Here is a 603-nt window from a genome sequence, read left to right as displayed (position 1 = left end):
ATATATATATATATATATATATATATATATATACACACATCACACATACATACACACTCAAGGTAACCAGTAGAGATATGCTTACATCCTCATAACTTTGCAGTTCAGCAAAGGAGACCAAAAGAATAAGGGCCAGGTTAAAAAGAAAATAAATAAATAAACAAGCACTGGGGTTGAGCTATTCAACTAAAACCCTTCAAGGCAGTGCCCCAGCAAGGCCACAGTCCAGTGACTGAAACAAGCAAAAGATTAAAAAACAATAAAAGATCAGTTGTGATAGCCTTTCTTACCCTTGAGTCTAAAGTTCTTGTGTGGGGCATCAATTGTGGCTTCAGAAATCATTACATTTAAAAGAAGGTTGGTTGGCTGCAAGGAAGAGAAACAGAAAGTCAATGAAACATTGGTGACAATGGTTGCCAAAGTAAAAACTATCTGCAAAATGGAATTATGTAATTAGTTGAGGAAAAATGGAAAATAATGAAAGTAGATTAAGTGATTAATTAATTGATTGGGGAGAACATATTTTTCCCATTATCAATGGTGAGATTTTCATACAAAACATTTAACAATGACCAAATTATATATATATATATATATATATAT

The 603-nt window shown here is 32.0% G+C and overlaps 1 protein-coding gene across 1 annotated transcript in view; it reads right to left on the bottom strand.

Moving 5' to 3' along the window:
• The window catches only part of LOC106867687 (uncharacterized), a 236,695-nt gene that overhangs the window by 127,809 nt on the left and 108,283 nt on the right, over nt 1–603 (bottom strand). The window contains exon 4 of the mRNA XM_052974251.1: nt 291–366. Within this exon, the coding sequence (XP_052830211.1) occupies nt 291–366 (76 nt within the window). The remainder of the gene's footprint in view (nt 1–290; nt 367–603) is intronic.

The sequence above is a fragment of the Octopus bimaculoides genome, chromosome 1 (assembly GCF_001194135.2).
Source record: "Octopus bimaculoides isolate UCB-OBI-ISO-001 chromosome 1, ASM119413v2, whole genome shotgun sequence".
NCBI classification, from domain to species: domain Eukaryota; kingdom Metazoa; phylum Mollusca; class Cephalopoda; order Octopoda; family Octopodidae; genus Octopus; species Octopus bimaculoides.
The sequence above is the reverse complement of the archived record's forward strand: the minus strand, read 5'-3'. Positions and strand labels throughout refer to the sequence as shown.